The following is a 21,791-nucleotide window of genomic DNA, read 5'->3' on the forward strand; positions in this document are numbered from 1 at the left end:
TAGAAATCCTTTAAATGCACATAATGCTCAAATGAATATAACTATTACTGTCAGCAAATGATTTATTCTTTACCTTCAACACCAGTCGTATACGTTGCAAAACAAGTCTACAGCTTTATTGCAATCGTTTGTGGAATTGATTTGTTTGAATATAAATCGGAAAAGGACACGTCGTTAAATTGAAAATATAAAAAGTCAATTTGCAATTGGCAATTCGTTCAAATAAACTGCTTGACGTCAAGTCGACTGGCTTAGAGCCAATTATGCATGTACTTTGAAGGGTCAAAGCAAAGAAATGCATTGACTTTTTAGTATATTTTGCTCTACCTGTCAGTGACTGTTAGGTGTGGTTGCGAGAAGCTGGAAAAATATTGCTTAAATTATTTGCAAAAGCCAATTTATGCGTGTATATAGAGTTTGATAAATCGAATATGCTTACAAAGTATAAGAATCCCTCCTCTTAACACACAATGGGACATTGGAAACAGTCTTGCAATACAATCCTTATTGAAAATGTCGCTTGGACCAAGACAGACCTCTCTAGTTTCAGTTGGCTTCAGAGTGGCAATACAAAGCGATGCAATAAACGACCGACAGTGCTGCCTAACTTGTACTCAGCTACTTAATTATTGTGCATATAACTTGGAATATACTATTTTATTCAGTTTTCTTCACTGCACACTAGCCTTTTGTTTGCATTATCTAGTCTAGTTTCTAGTATCTGAAGGTTACTACTAAAGAGGCATGTAGTACTTAATTACCACTGAGTTCGTCAGGCATTTTGGTTGCGTACTTGAAATCAATTTAATTTTTTTAATTTTATTTGTTTTATTCAATTTGTATTCAACTTTTAGCGAAATTATATGATTTGTATTGCAATTTAAGTTCACAGCATGAAGCGTAATGTTATGTTGAAAAGTTTGTTTGTTAAGTTTGTTGTTGTTTGAATTAAAAAATGTAAAATTTAACAAGCAACTACACAGTTTTGTGTCCTTTTTGTATTGCGAAAAACAGCGGAACAAAAAACCAGCAGAACAAACAATAAAATGTAACAACTAGTTACAAGAAAAAGTGTGTATTCACTAAAAAATATTCAAATATTCAATTATAGCAATTGTTTGTCTTAGCAAAAAAAATTGATGAATTGCAGCTTCTATTGATTAAATTTGAGTTTTAAATTTTGCCATAATTACATGTATATTATTGTCGGAAATGCATTGTTATTCGTTTTTATTCACAACAACCTAAGAATTCTTGTCATTCTCACAAACTACTACTACTACCTCGCATCAAAGCTATAAAAAGATAAAAGTAGGTTTTATTAAGCCTACTAACTTCTCTTCAATGCTTAGAATTTTCTTTTCCATCCATGGCAATTTTTAGCCACTGCTTTCATTCATATGCATATGCATGACTTAAATAATTATAGATATTATATATTATTTGCAAACTCTAAATGTAGCCTCCCTTTTTAAGCACCAGCTTCTTTTAATTCTAAGCACCACATTTCCACACTGACTTGTCTGGTGTTGCTGCGTTCTTTTTTTCAATTTGCTTCGAGCGCCTTGCACAACTCAGGGCTCGTTAACATCAGTCGAACAATTGAAGCTCAGCTAAATGAATGCAAATTATTTATTGTCTGCTCCGATATCGACTTGTAGGCGCATTCAAGTGCCTACTTACCGATTCTATTTTGGTATTCCACTAAGCATTGTGTCTATTTTAGTACCAAGTATTGAAAGCAAAAACCAATTGATATTTTTATCGTGTTCCCTCCTTCTTTGCATTGCCGACGCGTCTGCTTTGCCAATGTTTATTGACCAACTTACTGTTCAACATTCTTAGCATTTTTCGCAGACAAACGTCTGGTAGCCAAACAATATCACATGCATTTATACTCCTACAATGTTCATGTGTGCGAATACAGTTTAATAAATAAATACTTCTGGCAGGAAGAAGCTGAAAGAAATTGATTTTGTTGCCGTAAAAAGCAAGAAAATATACAAGTAATATAGGTTTGAGCATTAAATATATAAGCAGATTTTATTTGATATTTGTCCTATTTTTGATTTATTTTCATCTTCAAAAAGGGTCCTTCAACGCATCAATACTGCAACTTGAAGCCTAAAAGTATGCTCTTATTAATTGCGAGCTTGTTAAGTTTTGAATCGTTCTGAAATTATGTTTTGTTTTTTATAACAGGAAATACAATTTGAAAATAATAATAGGCCAGAGTCATTAGGAAAAATGTAAACGAAAAAGTGCAAATGGTAAAATTTGGGACCCTTGTCTACTTAATTAACGACTCCTTTAACTTATTATGCATAGCTATTGCCTTATTTGCTATTCAGAAAGTGTCTGATATCAATGCTGAGTCTAAAGAACTTAGTATCTTAAGTTATATTACTACTATACATTACTAAGTTTACAAAGAAAGAAGAGGAGAATTTTCACATCGAGATGTACGGAATTTGTTTCCTGACATTGTGAAGAAAAGGAAGACCAGCAGTCAGTTAAGTCGTGATAAAGAAGCAGTTATCGGCAGTTATCAGCAGAAGCACATGTTTTTGTTGTTATCAATATTATATTAAAATATTGCATACAATTTGCATACTGAATATTTACAGTAACATAGTTAGTTTACAATTCATAATTATTTATATATTGATTCGGATTTAATTTAATAATTTGCACATTTATTATTTATCGACCTTTGTTGCCAATTTTGAACAAAAACACTACTTTCAGTGCAATACCCTGTTTCTTTGATTCCATAGGTAGGACTTTCTGTGGTTTTTTATTTAATTTTAGAGTATATTTACGTACACAGGTAGATAAGAATTTTAGTTGCCGCATTGGTGCATAAGCAATTACTTTTACTAAAAGTCTTTTAGCATTTTTCAACCTATAGTCTTGCATATCCATAATTATATTTGTTCCAGCCCATCCACATGTGCCCAAAATTTCTGGCTGCACACGAAAATCTGCACAACAGCCTCTAACCACAAAAGGTAATTGTCTGTATTTTGGCGAACGAAGCGAACAAGCCATGTTGATATGCGGCCCACATCATAATGCAAACATTTAATTTGTCGAGCCGTCCCAGCCCCAACCCCCTGAAAATATTGACACTCCACTAAGCCGCAATCCAAACAGCAACAGCGCATACCGGGCTGACCAAAATTGTCGTTGACACTTTGCCGATCAAGATAATAAGTGGGCGGCTAGGATAATGGTAGGTGGTTGGTTGGGTGGCTCCCATGTAGCCCGTCCAACAACAACTCTGGCTCTATGGCTGGTTAGCTGATGATGGCAATCATGTCGCTGAATCCAATCAAGATGGCGTCGTCTGTTGTGTTCGGCTGCCAGCCTGCCTGCGTGGCTGAACCGCCTGCCTGGCTCTGGCCCTGGCTCTCTCACTGACGTGTTTTGCTTTGGGTCGTCAGTTGGTGTGACAAGCGGCACTTAGACGATATAGGCACACTGCAAGAAATGAAGTGTTCATTAACATTACAGTAAACATGAAAAGTTTTAAAACGGGTTTCAATTCCAAATAACTTGGAGGTGAATAAGTTCCTTTTTCTAGAACTCGCAGAACTCTCTTTGCGTTTAATTCGGAAAGCGCGAAAGTAGTCTTAGACTTTAAACATAAATTGTTGGTTTAAGTGTAGGGTCTGAACAAACAGAGAGCCGCACACACACACACACACACTTGGCAGCTCAGTTCAGTTCAGTTTGTTATTATTTAAATCAGGAAGTTGAAGAAATTTCCGCTTGGCACAGCAACAAATTGTTAGTCTGCCATGCCATCCTCGTTCGTCATCATCAGGTCTATGGCTATAGAGAAGCAACGTCGATTTCGACTGCGATGGTGCCTTCGTCGTTGCCGCTTCCGTTTCGTGTTGCGCTCGAGCTTCCTCTTTCGGGTTCGAGCAGCCGTCGCCAAGTCAATTAAATTTTTGTACCTATAAGTGATTTCTCGCTTGTTGCCATGAAATATTTGCGAGAGGACCAACCTAATGAGAAATCGATGTGTCGCCCATAATTTGTTCAAATCCAATTTGGACGCCCGCATCCGCCGGCCATCACCAGCATCCAACCCCCACTCCCCCAATCCCCCGGCCCACTCAGTTAGACTCCCGCTCCTTGTCATTCCTTTTGGATCGTCAGCTGGCAGCGTCGCAGCATCGCAGCATCGCAGCGTGCGCGTGTTTTTAATGAGTTTTTATTGCGCTTCAGGTGTTTTGATTGCTGCGATTTTTAACTTGATTTACGGGAATTTAGTGCGAGTCAAGTGGAGTGGAGTTGCGGGAAGAGTCGAGTAGAGTCGAGCCGAGCCGAGTCGAGCCCTCCCGCTATTGATTTTTCAATTAGGGCAAGTGCGTGAGTTGGGTGGGAAAGTGTTTGAGTGGGTGAGTGGGAGTAAGTGAGTGGGAGTGCGAGTGCGAGAGAGCGGGCGAGTGAGATTTTTTGCAAGCTGTAGGTTTGCAATGCACTTTGCTTGTTTGTGCGTGTTTCGCGCATTTGTTTGTGAAATTTTTATGTGCCGGCAAAACAACAACAAACACAAGCAAGTGTAATGCGCCCGCATCCTGCCATCTGCTTTGTAGTTGCTATTGTTGCTGTTGTTGTTGGCGCGCGCAATTTATGCGGTAATTGCTTTTTTAAGCGCTTCACATTTATCTTTTCGACAAGAGTAAAATGAGTTTTTCCTTTGGCGTTGGTGCGCGGCTGCTTTTCGTGTCTGCCGCGATTTGCCTGCAATGCCAACAACAAAAACAAGAGCAAGAAAAACAACAAGCATAATGGTAACAGTGGCTACAATGCCGGAAGGCAGCAAAGCGGCTCAACTACTTACAATGGCATTTTTATGACATCTCCTACCTACCCAGCCCCAGCCCCACCCCCGATCCTGTGCAGAAAGTCAAGTCTGTTTCATGTAAATGCTTCGCTCCTCGCAGTTAATGCCTTTTTACCCTAATTAATTTTACGCAATGTTCAAAAATAGCGCATAACGTCTGATAAAAAATTTATTTTATTTTATGTGAAAAATTCCCAGAGAGAGAGAGAGAGAGAGAGAGATAGAGAGAGAAAATGAGAAAAGCGAACAACTTTTGATTTATGCTCGCCTGCTGAAGCTGTTGCTATGTACATATGTATGTATGTATGTATGTATTTATGTGTGGTTAAGGGATGGGACAGGGGTGAGCTGAATGTCTTTTGTCATGTGAGCATTTAGGTATATTTTGTTTTACGGTGCTTATGGCTATTTTTAAATAACATTGCTTTAAAAGCACACGCGCCCAGTGACAAGTGGTCATTAAAACGCCACTTAATGGGCACATGAATACAATTTTAATGAATTAGCTTAGAAATTATGCGCTTTTACGACACACATCGCATCTTAAATATTGCACTTAAATGTTGAGCAACATTCCACCCATTTCACTTTGAACTATTCAAATATTCAGTAACTCCGCAACTATGGCGCGCAACAGTTCAACAGTGACTCTCAAAATACACTCTGCGCGCTCTTTCGCACGTATGTCAGTAACTTCAAGTGCGAGTGAGATAAATGCATACCCATTTCCAGCAGCATCAGCATTTGCCACAAGTTGGCAGTACTGCCGGCCTGCCTGGAACATCGTACATCAACAAAATGAGCCACGATTTGAGTTTTTTTTGCATCAGTTGTGCTCTGAGCTTGGTTTGAGTTAGTTGTGTGTGTTTGTCGCCGTTTTCGTCGTGTACGTCAAACGATAGTAATTGTTTAAAATTGAACTTTTGAATTGCGCTGGTTGCAATTAGGCTCACAATTACAACAGCAGCACGCGCGGCATGCAAGAAAAGTGCGTGGCATAAATTAAAACCGCAAAAGTTGTTCCACCTCGTCACTTTTAGTTTTCATGTGTCACGCCCAAAAACATTAGAAGGGGGGAGGGCTACAAAAAATTAACAACTAGCAACAACTTCTACGTGACCGCCGTGAACAAAATTTAATAGTGCTATAAAAACTCAATTGCTGTTACAATAAATAAATTGTAATTGTCAAGCAGATAAAAAAAAAGAAACGCCAAACAGAAACCTTGGCAGCTGTAAAACACTCAAAATAAAAATAACAACAACAACGAGACGTCATGGAGGTTAGTGTTGCAAATGACGACAGCGCACACACATTTTACAGTTCTGGCTGCTGTGTGAAGTGTTTTGTTTTATTCATCACTATTACTTTAGACTTTTTATTTAATTCATTTAACTGGAATATTTTGTGTGAGTGGCTGGCTGTGCGTAGTATGTGTGTGTGTGTGTATTTTTTTTCAATTGTATGTCAATTAAAGCGGTGTGAGCGCGACGATTACGTCAGTTTATGTTTGGGCTGTTTGTATCTCGCTCGCACGCACTTCATAAACCGGCTACTTGCGCTCTTTCCGAGTTCTGAAGTTGTGCGCTCTCTTTGCGCACTGTTGTTGTTATTGTTGTGCGCATGCTGTTTGTTGTTGTTTGTGGTTAGCACAGGGTCCGCTGGGTTGCCGGCTTGGCGTCATCATTATTTTAAATCTCGCACACCCTTTACCTTAGCGCTTCTTAATTATTGATTTCCCCTGTTTCCGCATTCATAAATTAAAACCAAATCATTGTATTATGTCATTGCAAAACATCAACTGCTTTCTCTTTTGTTTGCATATACATAAATATTACAAAATATTTTTGCAAATTTGCATTTTTATATAATGGGAGCGCGGCCATATGTGTGCCTTGATTAGCTATTGAACAGCTGTTCTTTGTTATAGTCGCTGCTTATCAGCGCACGGCATTTTAATTACTCACCAACACCCGATGACGTTTCGACCCTTTTCAATATCGGTTTACAGTCTCGCGTTTCCGTTGCCAACTTCCCTCTGATAGAGACGTGTTTGTCACCCGCTTTTTACTGCTGTTCTGATAAATTGTGCTTTGCATGTCGATTGTGACTATCGACTTTCTAAGTACACACTTATACATAAGTATCTCTGAGGCAATTTCATTAAATCTCGACTAATTAGTTTTGTTCTTAGCTCTTACCCTTTTGCTTAAGCTTTGTCTAATCCTCGTTTTGTTTCCCACAATTTAACCCTACAATGCCTTAGCACCCACGCGCAGGGCTTAAACGTCAGAAGCGCATTAAACGTCTATTTAATTAATCGTATTCCTCATCATCATCATCATGATGTTCATCATTACATTGTTGTAGCTGCCAATTGCCGTTTGCCATTTGGCAGCCATCAAAAGCAACATGAAAAGCTTGGGCCAAAATAGGGGCACTCAGTCGGCTGGCCAGCATTGAAATTGGCCATTTCCGCTATTTTATTGATGCCGTGCAACAACAAAATTCTTCAACAATTAGAACAACAAACCACTAGGAACAACAACAACTCAAAATTGGACTACAACAACCATGAAACGCGTTTTTTGCTTGTACTACATACTTAGATAACAATTTGAGAATTATTGAATTTATATTATTATATGTGGCATACACGAATATTCGGAACTCTTTTATTCAAATAAATTATTCATCAAATCAATAAAAGTATATTTTGACTAATACCTATTAAGCAACGTTGAAGCTGTTATTGTTAGATACCAGACATTAAAAAGGAGGTTGAAGTATAAATTGTATTTTGTTTAATTGATAGTAAATATAAATGTAGAAAGAGTATTTACAAATATATGTCCTATGTTCGATGGTGCAATTAATTTATTTATATTTCTTCATTATTCGAAAGCATGATGATTTATTTGTTTCTACAAGTATAAGACATTTTCTCCAATCTTTCCACGAATTTTCTCCCATTTTCGGGTCTAATTTGTTCAAATCAAGGCCTATGTTGTTGTTTATTTAGACAGTCAGAGTGCAGAACAAACAGTCTTGTCTTGACATTATATAAAAAGTTGACCAGCTCGAAACACCATAGGATGTGTTTTAAAGACCCTAGATCTTCAATTATTTATAGCCTCGTGTCTGACGCCACCACTGAGCACCATAAAAGCTGAGCACCATAAAAGCTGAGCACCATATCAGCTGGTAGTTTCGACACTTGTTTGTCTGAGTGTTTAAGAGCTCTAAAAATGTTGTTGAAGCTGATGATTATCAGAATGAGCAACGGCTTTATTTGCCAAACAACACTTCACAGATATACGTGTATTTTGTTTCTGGCAGTAGTTTGAAACTTTGTTGGCCAGTGCAGTTAAATGCTAATTGACGGTGTTGGCTCAAACGCAAGCATTTGCCTCCGCACCTATTTAAATATACACATATTGCTAAGTAAATATGAATGAAGAGTGCAAATAAACGGGAAAAACAACAACTGAGAAGTGCCAGTTAATGTCGTGACACGATTAAAGCTGCTCAAGACTTTTCCGGCACCGCCTCGTTCCCAAAAAATAATAATACGCACGAGTACTGTCGTCTAACTTTTGTGTGTCGAGTAACTTTTACAAGTTGCTTACCACTTAAATTTCGCTGTTAACAACGTTGTCAAGAAGAAAGAAGAAAGCAATGAAATAAAAAAAAAACACGAACACACAAATTCCACATTAAATGAAAAACACAGAGAAAGGAAGCGTAAAAGCGTGTCGCAAGTTCCAGGGAAGCGAAGGCAACTGCAGCTGCTATATGCTATACATATATTTATTAGTAGCGGAGTTGCTTGGCATTTCATTTTCATAAATTTCCACTTACTCATTTTTTGGGATTTTCTTCTACTCTGTCTGTGTGTGTGAGTGTGTGTGTGTCTGCTTGCTGGCGCCCTTTGTCGTTTCTTATAACATGCTCCGTTAACTGCTCTTGGCTCTGGCTCTGGCTTTGGCTTCGCTTGGCATTACTTCATCATTCACTCAAACTTTGCATAATTTTCATTTATTACCGCAGCTCAAGCACGGCGCACCAACATTTTTATCTGGCAGCCATGAAAGCTGCTGCTGCTGCCCTATCTCTACATTAATATTCCCAGGGAGGCCAGTGCCTGGTACTGGTACTGGTACTGCTACTCAGACTGCCAAACATGCCCAACTCAAATTTATCTTACAAATTTAATCTTTTCACATAATTTTCTCGGTGGCTTTTATGTAATTACCTGCGGTTATCCTGTATGCCCGGAGCTCTCGACCCCACAACAACAATCCCGCAGCGGCGCTCGCCTTTTATTATTGAAGTGAACTTTCTTTTGGGAAAGTGGCGCAGCAGCTGCAGACATGCTCTGTGAATTTGTTTTGATTATTGAAATGATGTTTGATTATTTCTCTAATCGTATCCAGAAATTATCACATAATCCATTCCATATGCAAAAAGTTGATGTTGATATTAGTAATTATTAGGCGGATGGTGTGAATTCTGACACGTGCTGCCACCACATAGTAACTGTCACTGTTCGACTTGTAGAATGGGAACACTCGAAATAAATCATTCTAATGAATCACTGATGGAGGCAGGGCTTATATCTGGACTGTTTTGAATTTATTACCTTCTACAGATGTGCATAAACGGTGTCTGAATATTATATAGAACTTTCTACAGAATATTTAGTTACATATACGTAACAACAGATAAAGGATACCTTCAAATTAAAATTGCTTTCAGTGTATATTTCTTAATAAGAGTATGAGGAATTATTTCCTTTTCTGAAATATTTAAAAATTGCTAAAATTGATTCTGCAACATATCTGCATCTCTGCTCCCATTGTTGATACGAATGGGCACCAAAATTTAAGCCAGTTACCTATTCCGTGCATACAAGATTTGCCCTCAACTTTCGAATCACTTTCTAACCTTTAAAATAATAAACGGTGCATGCAAATGTTACCATTCTAAATAAATAACTTTTATCTTTAAAATAATGATTGTAGTATCATAGCAGAAAAGACATATTTATTTTAAATTCATTTGAAAAAATAATCTTTAGGAACTAAAAGCAATTTTTCAAGTATAGGGTGATTTCAAAACTATGGCGATCCAAGTTTTGTGATATAAGTTCAAATTTTAAGTTTCTTTTTAATTCAATCGCTATAAGCCCATTTGTACAGTTAATTTGGCTATAAAGCTCCCTCCAAAGCGAAACACCATTAATGCTTATAATTAAATATAAGTTATAACGCTGTCGAACTCGAAATCAGCGCAAAGACTCGATGACTTACTGCCTCAGTGCCATATCGCGGAGTTGATCAGAGACTCCGAATGCTGTTGCTTACTTCATGCTGCAGAAATGCAATTAAATAAACGGCAAAGCCTCGCCACAGACAAGCCCGCCCACTTTAGTCACATACACTAGCACAAACCTTTATGTGTTCACACAGTCAGGCTTGCGATTTACGTGAGCAGCTGCGCGATTTATAGCGCACTCGCGCTTTTTTAATCATGTTGCATGCAATCAAAGTGTTTGTTTGTTTGCTTGTGTATCTATCTGTCTATATCTTTGCAAATCTGTGTGTATAGAGGCGTTATTACGACATCTTCAGTCTGCTGGCAATTGCAATTATCTAACTATATTGTGGCTTTTAGCTGTTTGTGCTCGGTGGCAGCATCTGCTGTGCTTGCCACACAATGTTGCGGTTACGGGAAAACTGTATATGCGTGGCAAGTTGAGATTGCGTCACCGTACTTGAATCTGCAACTGTGCGACACGCCTAGCAGTGTTGGAGCGGCATTCTAATTGGAGTTCGAGCAATACTATATAACCAGTATACGAAATGTTTAAAGGTGTTTGTGTTCTAGGAAGCTCAGGCTGATTTAAAGCACATGTGTACTATATGAAGAACATGATTGGACTTAGATATTTTCGTACTTCTGCCTGTGCGATTGCATGATATCGATATCTATTAAATCCAAATACGGATAAGGGTAAAATGTGTTGTATAAAAAGATTGTAAGTCCATAGGCACCCTACTCTATAGAGCTGCCATAGAAACAGTTCAACCTTTTTTTGGAGAAAGAAATTTTTGTTGATTACATTATCATTCTCATTATCTCATTAAATTCGAAGAGGGGTTATTATTTTATTGGCAACTAGTACATCGAAATTAATGGGACATTAATCATTCATAGTAATGATAACTTGTTGTTCCCTACGGCATGTTATTCAATCTCAGCATATTCTGGAGTTTGAACAAAATGCATTTATTGGTCATAGAAGCAATCTGTGGGAAAAGTGCTCTTAGCATAAATAGCTTTTTTATTTATTGCAATTTCGAAATCACTTTTAAAAATTGTTTGCCTTTTGTAATGGATTGGAAACTTAGTCTCTGGAAGTTTTGTTGATTAAGGTGGAACAAATCATATGAGAACCTTTTCTTTTTGACCAAATTAACCAAAGTAAATGATAAAAGCCCTGGTCCGTGCTCCACTGAATAGTACAGGTCCGTAATTAATTGTTCAGATGTAGTTCATCGTAAGTTCATAAATCACAGCAAAATCCTATACATACTATACTTGTATATAGGAACGGTTGGAGCAAATATTACTCCTACATACACGTAGTATGAACAATTGTTGATTTATTGGCAAAGCGTAACCAAATTTGCTATTCATAATGCCTCACCTAATTTAGAAGGCACAATAAAATCAGCAATTTCTGTTAATATTTATTAACGTACTTTTATGTGTGTGGACTGTATACTTTTAAATTGAAGAATTGTAAGCACTTTGTCATTTTTAAATGTCAAATTGTTGGCTTGGCTTATAGAAAGACGCCTCCAATACTCCAACACTCGGCGCAGTGCATTGCCCTGCAGAATGACATGTTTTCGCTTTTTTCTCTCAATCCAATGTTTAAATTATCTATTTGATGTGTGGCATAAACAAGCCCCACAACGTGCCTATTTTTTCCCCATTTTCCCAGCGTGTGTGTGTGTGTGTAAACAAAACGATTGTAGGAAATGCCTGAACAAAAGTCAAAGACCGCCAGACACTAAACAAAAGTGTTTACACATGGTCGTGGGCCATAGATATGCAAACTGCATTTCATTTGATGGCGACTCTCGCGACTCGTAGCAGCAGCAGCAGCAACAATTTTCACTGGGAATTAACATATTTTTTAATTAATTTTCATATGCACTGAAATTTGTTTAGATGCATGGCAGGTGATTAACTTTCACTTGCACTCCGCTGTGAGAAGTTCCCACCATTGTTGTTGTACAACAAAACAAAGCATTCCTGTACATTTAATGTAGTTCAGAAAAAATGCTTGTACAAATTTTTGGAAGCCAAAAAATGTACAGACGTGACACTTTGCACTTTAAGCACAAAACCCAAACACAAAACTACATAAATTTTGCGCGTTCCCCTCCCCCTCCGCCTCCCTCGCCATCACTGGCAGCCCTGGTTGAGTGTTTGCGAGTCATTTACCATTTATTTATTTGAATTCTCTGTTGCTGCTTATTTGACATTTTATTGATGATGTTTTCAGCCAGCAACTTACAGAATGCAAACAAAAAAAAATAAGAAGGAGAAAAAGCATGGCCTGAAAATTTCAAAGCGAGAAAATGCTCGGCACGTTTCTCATTTTGTGCAAATAAAGTAGTAAGCTACTTGGGAGTGACAATATCGCCGCATTATAGACTCAATTTCACTCTTTTTTCTGCCACTCTGCCACTGCCACTGCTGATGCGAACAACTGTCCAACTTTTTACACTTTGCGTCACAATTTCTGCCACATACTCGTACATACAAATCGAACGGGAAAGTTTTGTCTACGCCACACGCACCGCTCTCTAATTAATATAGATTGCGATTACTTTGCCACATTAAGGCAGCAGCCACAACAATGTTAACAACATTTGTTAGCCCGTTCGCCTTGCTAATCAAGATGTGCATTTTTATACCCTGCACACCGCAGAGTATCGAGTTTTCGGATTCATTCAAGGAAAGCAATGTTAAAAGGAAATTTTAAGCATCGCAGGGAAATTAAGGTTAAATTAAATGCGTGAAATTTTTTTTTGAATTTGGGGTTTTTGTAGTAAGTGATGCAAAAGGGGCCTGAAAAGGGGTTTCTTTTGATGAGCTCTAGGTAGCTTAAACGATAGCAGCTCTATTATATCTATTAAGCCCTCTATTAACCAGTTGTCCACCAAGCCAGGCTACAGTAAAAGAGCTCGATATTTTGTAATGCGAACATTATCATCATTCTCGTTTGGTTCCGGGTCACCATCAAGTCACTGTATTAAACGCCATTAGACCAGCGTCTCATATAAAAAACATTAATGCTTATAACAACTTCCTTCCAAATTGTTTGCATACTGAAGAATCTAAAGTAAATGTTCTCAACAAATGCTCAGCAAAATTCAAGTCATTTTTAAAACATGGAAAATTTATGCAACATGACTTACATACTTTCTCATTTCTCCCTCTAAGCCCTTATCGAACCAGTTCTAAACAAACTAATTTCAGTTTCAAAACAGGTTTATAATTTCAAATCAAAATTCCAGTCAATCGAATCATTACTAAAACTTAGATAGATTAAGTTTCATGCTACTGCCCTATGAAGTAGCAATGTATAGATCTTAATCAAAAATCATTTTGGGAATGACTTCTATCTGGGTTTATAACTTTTTTGAATCAAAGAAATCAAAAAATAGAAATGTGTATACAGAGTACACTCTAACTTAATAACGAGTATTCCTTTGAACAAAAATCATTCAACTGCATCTAAAAGCAGCTTAGATTATTAAAAACCTCATTATTTGTAGAGTACGTATATCTCATTGTCGAGTTTGCGTGACTGACTGACTGACTTGTTCCATCTGGTCTTGCTATACACACATACATACATATATATTTTTTGTATCCAATCAGCCGGCAAACCTCATTGCTGTGTGCATTGAAACGGAACTATCGTCTAGCTCAGTTTTCAGCACACTTGACTTGTCTCCATACAATATTATTTTTACTTCAGCTGCTCTGATTTGCTTTATGGCGGAGAATAATTGCCCCTTTAGGGTTGACCATCTCAACTTTCTAGCTAGTTGCGCCCTCTCCCTCCCCCTCTCTCCCCCTCTGTCTCTGTCTATTTGTCTGGGTTCAGAACTTTTTGTTATGCAAGTCGACAGCTCCTCTTCCTGAGCTGTTCGGAGCTGGGATGCGGGTGCTGGCTGCCAGTGTCAGGCGATTGCCATTTGGTTGCCACTGCCGCCTGCAGCAGTCGTGCGTGCCTTGCGATTTTATTGTTGGCTGACTGGCTCCCTCACTTACTGCTCAGAGTCATGCAAATTGCAAAAAATATAGCGCCATAAAAGCATATTGGAGTTCACTGAATATGCAATTTGTGGTGGGGTTAGAAGCAGCAGCAGCAACAGCAGCAGGGAAAGAAATGCCAGAAAAGCACTGCAGAATATCGGTGGAGAATTCTGGAAGCGTATGTGGCGCATTAGACATATGAAAGCAATTTGTGGTGAATGCTTTTACTGGCTTTGCTTTTTGCACAACCATGAGCAGCAAAAGATTTATCTGGCGTGTACATTCATTTGTAAATTGTATTTATATCAAAGAGTTCTTATTTTTATGCCATTCATTTTTGTTGTGCAAAGGCAGCGCCTTAAAGTAAATCAAGACTGGCAAGCAAATAATAACCAAGCAAGTACAATGTTAGGCTTACAAAATTATGCCAACAGCCTTTACACGACTGAGTAATGTTTTAGTACACATATGTACTTATATGTGAAAGGCGACGACAAGTATAAGCATTTCTTTGAACATTGTTTAACTTTAATCATAATCAGTGATGACAATTATTAAGTACTCTAACTAACTCCCATTTATTGTATATACTTCTATATTGGTGCCCAACTCTTACCACTGCACTCAGTCTATAATATTAATTCAGTAATATTCTCTTCGGAACGATTCAAAGATTAATTGAATAAAAAGGTAAAGTGGCATCCAAGTAATTATTGAATAGATTATATATTCGCTGAAAAGGGAAGGGCTCAGTAGGAGTAAAGTAAAAGACAATAGTCGCGGACCGCCGTGCGTCTGTTCGCTTTAGAGTTTTATTGGAGACTGACACTTTTGCTATACATATTCTTTATGCTTACATTCGTATGCAACAGTGACAGATAACTTGTAGATAACATAAGATTATTATCTGCTTATATTAACATGCGTGCATTGGTACTTATGTTTGTATTGATTTTCAACACCCTTCCTCAATGCAAACATGTTTTACAAAAATTTTCAAATCAAATTTAACAGCTTTGTAAAATGAACATGCTTCGCTTTAGGGAGATTTTTCGTTAAAATATCAGCTATCATTTCATTGGTTGATGTATACTGTAAAACAATTTGTTCTTCGTTTACAACCTGTCTTGCAAAATGATATCTAATATCAATATGCTTTGTTCTTTCATGGTGTACAGGATTCTTAGCTAATTGTTGAGCACTTAAATTATCGCCATGAAGAATAGTTGGAGTACTCGAGTCACCGCAGCCAATCTCCACTATAAGACGCCGTAGGTATATGGCCTCCTTACACGCAGTTGAAAGAGCCATATACTCCGCCTCCGTGCTGCTAAGTGCCACGCTGCGTTGCTTTTCAGATCGCCAGGATATGGGTCCTCCAGCCAAGTAGTATACATAGCCAGTATACGACTTGCGATCGATGCGGTCGCCACCCCAGTCTGCATCCACATAGCCGGTAAGGGGTTGTCCACACTCTTTGTAGTGCAACTTCAGGTCCACAGTTGACGCCAGGTATCGAAGCACATGTTTTACACCCACTAGGTGCTCTGCATGCGGATCTTGATTCCGTTGAGCTAACTTGGCAACGGAATGCAATATGTCTGGCCTTGTTGTAAGCGCCAGCCACATTAACTCGCCAATTGAAGACTGGTAGGATGCAATGTCAACCTTTTGACAATGCTCGCTGGTACATATCACTTGGAAACCAGCATCCAGTGGGGTCGCTGTAGGTCTACAGGTCTCGCATCCATGTTCACGCAATATGTCTTTGATGTATTGCGAATTGCTTAGCGAAATTTCGCCAAGCTCACCGTCGCGCTGCACTTCCATGCCAAGGAACAAATGCAGCTCTCCCTTGTCAACACATTCAAACGATGTTGTAATGGCTGACTTGATGTTGGCCAAGTCCTCTTTTGATCGGCATGCTATAATTATATCATCAACATAAACAAGGATTAATGATAAGTCACCTCTTCCGTTCCTTTTGTAAAGACACGGTTCATTTTCACATGCTACAAAATCTATGCCTTGTAGTACACAATCGAGCTTGGAGTTCCACTCGCGCCCCGACTGCTTCAATCCATATATTGCCTTTTTAAGCAATAAAGCCTTACTTGGATTATTGGGATCTGTGTATCCCTGTGGCTGCTTCATATAAACAGTTTCATGCAGGTCGCTATTCAAATAGGCGGTACACACATCTATCTGGTGAAGGTACAGCTTCAATTCCGCTGCTAACGCCAAAATAAACCGCACGGTTTCCAATCTGCAAACGGGTGAGAACGTCTCTACATAGTTCACGCCATACTTCTGGGAGCACCCTTTAGCAACGAGTCGTGCCTTGAAACGTTCGACTTTTCCATCAGAGTCACGTTTCAGGCTGTATACCCACTTGCAACCAACTGCTCGCTGATCTTTTGGTAAATCAGCCATCTGCCAGGTTTCGTTTGATTGTAGTGCCTGATATTCCTTTTGCATCGCCTCTTGCCAGAATACTGCATGTGTGCTACCAACGGCCTGATCATAGGATGTCGGAACCATTACGTCACTAGCAACCAATGCTCCAAGCACATTGTATTGCTTTCTTGGACGACCAGGTTTACCATTTCGAACAATTTTAGGCCGGCCTGGCCCAATCTTCACAGTATCCTCGTCAGAGTCTTCTTTTTCGACTGCACTCTCATATGCGTTGGAGCTGCTGTCGTCAGAACTGTGCTCACTGTCATCGTCGTCGATGCTTCTGTCACCATCCGTGTGAGTGACATGCTCTTGAACCTCGCATGCAGGAAAATCTACCGTAACGGTATCTTCATTGGTATGACCACCACAACGCTCATCAAATAGAATGTCTCGTTTTTCGACAATCGTCCTCGTCTCTGGGTCGTATAACCGATAGCCTTTGGCTGCTACCGAATACCCAACCATACGGTACTCATGCCCTTTGGGTTTGAATTTGCCTTTACGGGGACCCTTTGCAAGTGCAACTGCAATGGAACCAAAAACTTTTAGATGGCTAACACAGGGTTTCTTACCTGTCCACGCTTCCATTGGAGTCAGGTTGTTCAGTGCACTGGTAGGTGATCTGTTTCTTATGTATACTGCTGTGTTGACTGCTTCGGCCCACAAAGACTCGCCTAGGCCCGACTGCACCAATAAGCATCTGGACATCTCCGTTAATGTCCGGTTTGCTCTTTCCGCCACGCCGTTCTGCTGCGGAGTATAAGCCACGGTCAATTGCCTTGCAATACCATGGTGTTTCAGGAAACCGTTGAATGTTGTGTTGACAAACTCGCCTCCATTGTCGGTTCGAATACATTTGAGCTTTTTATCTGTTTGCCGTTCAACCAAGTTTTTAAATTCGACGAACTTACTGAACACTTCATCTTTCTTCCGCAAAAAATAAACAAATATACGCCTGGACTTGTCATCGATGAAGGTCAGAAAGTATTTGGATCCAGCAAGTGACTTCGTGTCGAATGGGCCGCATACATCAGCATGAACCAGTTCCAACAGCTCTTCGGCACGGTTAGTGCTTACCTTTGGGAATGGCTGTACATGTATTTTGCTTAGCATACACGTTTTGCAATTCAAGTTGTCTGGGAAAACAACCTTTCCAATACCACGCACTAGCTCTTTGCTGATCACTTCCTTCAGACTGGTAAAATTTAAATGGCCATAACGCTTATGCCACAATGTACCATCTGATTCAGTTGCGGAATAACACCTATTTTGTTTGCCTTGAAACATATAAAGGTTCCCAACTTTATTCGCTTTCAGTATACACTCGCCGTTTTGTATAACTTTAGCAAAATGTGGCCCAAAATGTATAACATTGTTCTTTTGCACTGACCGGCTGACGGACATAAAGTTGCCATTCATTTTCGGTACATACAGTACATCTGACAACACCAAGGTACAAAGTTCTGTCTGTAACTTCACCTCTCCTCTGCCTTCGGCCTTCAGGAAACCAGCGTCAGCTAAACCGATCATTTCAGTGTGCGCAATAAATTTTGAAAATAACGTCTTATCGCAACACATATGGCTTGTTGCTCCGCTGTCCAGACACCACATGTTGTTCTCTATCTTTCCAACGTCCAACGCATTTAACAAGCTGCTCTGCTTTTCCATCTCTTTCTTTGTCGATTGCTTTTTCCCTTCACCGCGAATTTTCTCACGCTTGCACTGTGCCTTGTAGTGCCCTTTTTCGCCGCAGTTGTAGCAAACGACGATTTTTGAATTCCTTTTTGAATTCGCTTTGGAATGCGCGACGATCTGCTGCGTAGCTATAAATGCTCTTGCATTCTCGCTCTCTCCATCTGCATTGCCTCTGCGCTCTCCCTCTTCCATCAGCTTGATACATAACACATCAAATGACGGTAAATTGTCACGCGTCTCAATGGCGACGACAAAATTTTCGTATGGTTCGGGCAAGCTTGACAACAACACGATTGTTTTTAACTCATCATTTAATTCGATGCCAACTGTACACAAACCATCCAGAATTTCGTTAAATTCGTGTATGTAACTTGAAATGCTTTGGCCTTGAAACATGCGTTTGCCTAGCAATTTCTTGTACAGCGACACTTTCCGTACAGGTCCACTCGGCTGATGAACGTCCTTTAACTTTTTCCATGCCTCGTACGAAGTGTTGCAATTTTTAATGAAGCCCAATTGTGAAGCTTTTACACTTAGCGTTATAATTGCTAATGCCTTTTCATCTTTTGGCCTTGAACTCTCAGTATTACTAGGTTCAGCACCTGATGCCACACTCCACAATTCCGCGTGCACTAAGACAGATCGCATCTGTATGCTCCATGAGTCATAGTTATGCTCTTCCAATTTGTCTATTTGATATAGCGCACTCATTTTTTAAATGTTATATTTCTTGAGTCACCAAACGATTACTATTTCACAATACTTTGAACTTCTCCTATGAGCCTATATGCCCTGGGCCCATAACCTATTGAATAGATTATATATTCGCTGAAAAGGGAAGGGCTCAGTAGGAGTAAAGTAAAAGACAATAGTCGCGGACCGCCGTGCGTCTGTTCGCTTTAGAGTTTTATTGGAGACTGACACTTTTGCTATACATATTCTTTATGCTTACATTCGTATGCAACAGTGACAGATAACTTGTAGATAACATAAGATTATTATCTGCTTATATTAACATGCGTGCATTGGTACTTATGTTTGTATTGATTTTCAACAGTAATAAATTGTATGGGTTTTTAATATCATTGCCTAATCTTCCCAATTCAAATAAAATATAAAACATACAATTTAAAAAGAAAAGAATACTTAAATATTTAACAATTTTGAAATTGTTTCGAAAGTGTAAGCGTAAATATATAAGTGGCAGGGAATCACCTCCAATTCAATACTTAATGATTTAAAGTCATTTTTAAACAAATACATAATAAATATAAGGATTTGTTGCTCACTCTCTTCAATTTAAAATCAGATGTTAATTCTTATAAGACTCGATTTCGATTCGGTTGTGTAACACCTTTTCCTATTTCCTACTTTAATGTCTAAAGCAAGTTAATATTATTTTACATTTTGTTTAATTTGATTTTACTTTCATAAATGATATAACTAATTGATTAGTTGTTCGTTTAGCAATGAAAAATTATAGCCCGCACATAGATAAAAATTAATAATAATAAAATCAAAATGATGGCAAAATAGACCCCCAAAGATTCAGCTTGTAATTGGCCCCATGGCCACCTTTGTTTGTAGCTTAATTATGTTGAAAATCAATACAAACATAAGTACCAATGCACGCATGTTAATATAAGCAGATAATAATCTTATGTTATCTACAAGTTATCTGTCACTGTTGCATACGAATGTAAGCATAAAGAATATGTATAGCAAAAGTGTCAGTCTCCAATAAAACTCTAAAGCGAACAGACGCACGGCGGTCCGCGACTATTGTCTTTTACTTTACTCCTACTGAGCCCTTCCCTTTTCAGCGAATATATAATCTATTCAATAGGTTATGGGCCCAGGGCATATAGGCTCATAGGAGAAGTTCAAAGTATTGTGAAATAGTAATCGTTTGGTGACTCAAGAAATATAACATTTAAAAAATGAGTGCGCTATATCAAATAGACAAATTGGAAGAGCATAACTATGACTCATGGAGCATACAGATGCGATCTGTCTTAGTGCACGCGGAATTGTGGAGTGTGGCATCAGGTGCTGAACCTAGTAATACTGAGAGTTCAAGGCCAAAAGATGAAAAGGCATTAGCAATTATAACGCTAAGTGTAAAAGCTTCACAATTGGGCTTCATTAAAAATTGCAACACTTCGTACGAGGCATGGAAAAAGTTAAAGGACGTTCATCAGCCGAGTGGACCTGTACGGAAAGTGTCGCTGTACAAGAAATTGCTAGGCAAACGCATGTTTCAAGGCCAAAGCATTTCAAGTTACATACACGAATTTAACGAAATTCTGGATGGTTTGTGTACAGTTGGCATCGAATTAAATGATGAGTTAAAAACAATCGTGTTGTTGTCAAGCTTGCCCGAACCATACGAAAATTTTGTCGTCGCCATTGAGACGCGTGACAATTTACCGTCATTTGATGTGTTATGTATCAAGCTGATGGAAGAGGGAGAGCGCAGAGGCAATGCAGATGGAGAGAGCGAGAATGCAAGAGCATTTATAGCTACGCAGCAGATCGTCGCGCATTCCAAAGCGAATTCAAAAAGGAATTCAAAAATCGTCGTTTGCTACAACTGCGGCGAAAAAGGGCACTACAAGGCACAGTGCAAGCGTGAGAAAATTCGCGGTGAAGGGAAAAAGCAATCGACAAAGAAAGAGATGGAAAAGCAGAGCAGCTTGTTAAATGCGTTGGACGTTGGAAAGATAGAGAACAACATGTGGTGTCTGGACAGCGGAGCAACAAGCCATATGTGTTGCGATAAGACGTTATTTTCAAAATTTATTGCGCACACTGAAATGATCGGTTTAGCTGACGCTGGTTTCCTGAAGGCCGAAGGCAGAGGAGAGGTGAAGTTACAGACAGAACTTTGTACCTTGGTGTTGTCAGATGTACTGTATGTACCGAAAATGAATGGCAACTTTATGTCCGTCAGCCGGTCAGTGCAAAAGAACAATGTTATACATTTTGGGCCACATTTTGCTAAAGTTATACAAAACGGCGAGTGTATACTGAAAGCGAATAAAGTTGGGAACCTTTATATGTTTCAAGGCAAACAAAATAGGTGTTATTCCGCAACTGAATCAGATGGTACATTGTGGCATAAGCGTTATGGCCATTTAAATTTTACCAGTCTGAAGGAAGTGATCAGCAAAGAGCTAGTGCGTGGTATTGGAAAGGTTTTTTTCCCAGACAACTTGAATTGCAAAACGTGTATGCTAAGCAAAATACATGTACAGCCATTCCCAAAGGTAAGCACTAACCGTGCCGAAGAGCTGTTGGAACTGGTTCATGCTGATGTATGCGGCCCATTCGACACGAAGTCACTTGCTGGATCCAAATACTTTCTGACCTTCATCGATGACAAGTCCAGGCGTATATTTGTTTATTTTTTGCGGAAGAAAGATGAAGT

The 21,791-nt window shown here is 38.9% G+C and overlaps 1 protein-coding gene across 11 annotated transcripts in view; it reads left to right on the forward strand.

The window, feature by feature from the left end:
* The window catches only part of LOC115621826 (tropomodulin), a 103,803-nt gene that overhangs the window by 64,211 nt on the left and 17,801 nt on the right, over positions 1–21,791 (forward strand). The window contains exon 1 of one of the 11 annotated variants that reach the window (XM_030515628.1): positions 5,716–6,143. The exons of the other annotated variants lie outside the window; for them this stretch is intronic. Coding sequence (XP_030371488.1) covers positions 6,138–6,143 — 6 coding nt within the window. The 5' untranslated portion in view covers positions 5,716–6,137. Of the gene's footprint in view, positions 1–5,715; positions 6,144–21,791 lie in introns of those variants that run through there. 11 annotated transcript variants of the gene reach the window in all.

The sequence above is a fragment of the Scaptodrosophila lebanonensis genome, unplaced genomic scaffold, assembly GCF_003285725.1.
Source record: "Scaptodrosophila lebanonensis strain 11010-0011.00,11010-0021.00 unplaced genomic scaffold, SlebRS2 tig00000024-arrow-pilon, whole genome shotgun sequence".
Lineage (NCBI taxonomy): Eukaryota > Metazoa > Arthropoda > Insecta > Diptera > Drosophilidae > Scaptodrosophila > Scaptodrosophila lebanonensis.